At 50.6% G+C, this 385-nt stretch overlaps 1 protein-coding gene across 1 annotated transcript in view; it reads right to left on the bottom strand.

Annotated features, from left to right (window-relative positions):
• The window catches only part of OXTR (oxytocin receptor), a 7,810-nt gene extending 7,728 nt beyond the window's left edge, over window positions 1-82 (bottom strand). Inside the window, exon 1 of the mRNA XM_018068750.2 lies at window positions 8-82. Within this exon, the coding sequence (XP_017924239.2) occupies window positions 8-82 (75 nt within the window). The remainder of the gene's footprint in view (window positions 1-7) is intronic.
• Between the last annotated feature and the right edge of the window lie 303 nt (window positions 83-385).

Here is a 385-nt window from a genome sequence, read left to right as displayed (position 1 = left end):
CCCAGACCCTCAAACCAAAAGGTGTCCCAGCCAGCAGGGACCTTCCTGGTCTGGCCCTGAAGGCCCCCAGCATCACCCCCATGCCCCCGCTCTAAAGCCACATCTCAAATCTGCTCAGCCCAGCCTTAGGCCCTGAAAAATATCCGTGCAGTTTATTTTTAAAAGATTTTTTGGGAACCTTTAGCTGCATGCAGGATGTAGAAATCTTAAATACTTTGGCAAGTTCTTCCCTCCAGGGTTCACGTTCTTCCTCCTTCAGGCAATAAAACTGCTGTGGGAATCGCTGTGGATCACGGCTCACCATGTGCAATGCTTTTTTCATTGTTCTGCCTTTTTTGGGAGAGCTCTGGAGGAGGAGGTGACTGGGGTAAAACCGTGGCTCCAG

This window comes from Manacus vitellinus, unplaced genomic scaffold, assembly GCF_001715985.3.
Source record: "Manacus vitellinus isolate BGI_N305 unplaced genomic scaffold, ASM171598v3 scaffold_14_pilon, whole genome shotgun sequence".
NCBI lineage: Eukaryota > Metazoa > Chordata > Aves > Passeriformes > Pipridae > Manacus > Manacus vitellinus.
This window is presented reverse-complemented; position numbering and strand designations above follow the sequence as displayed.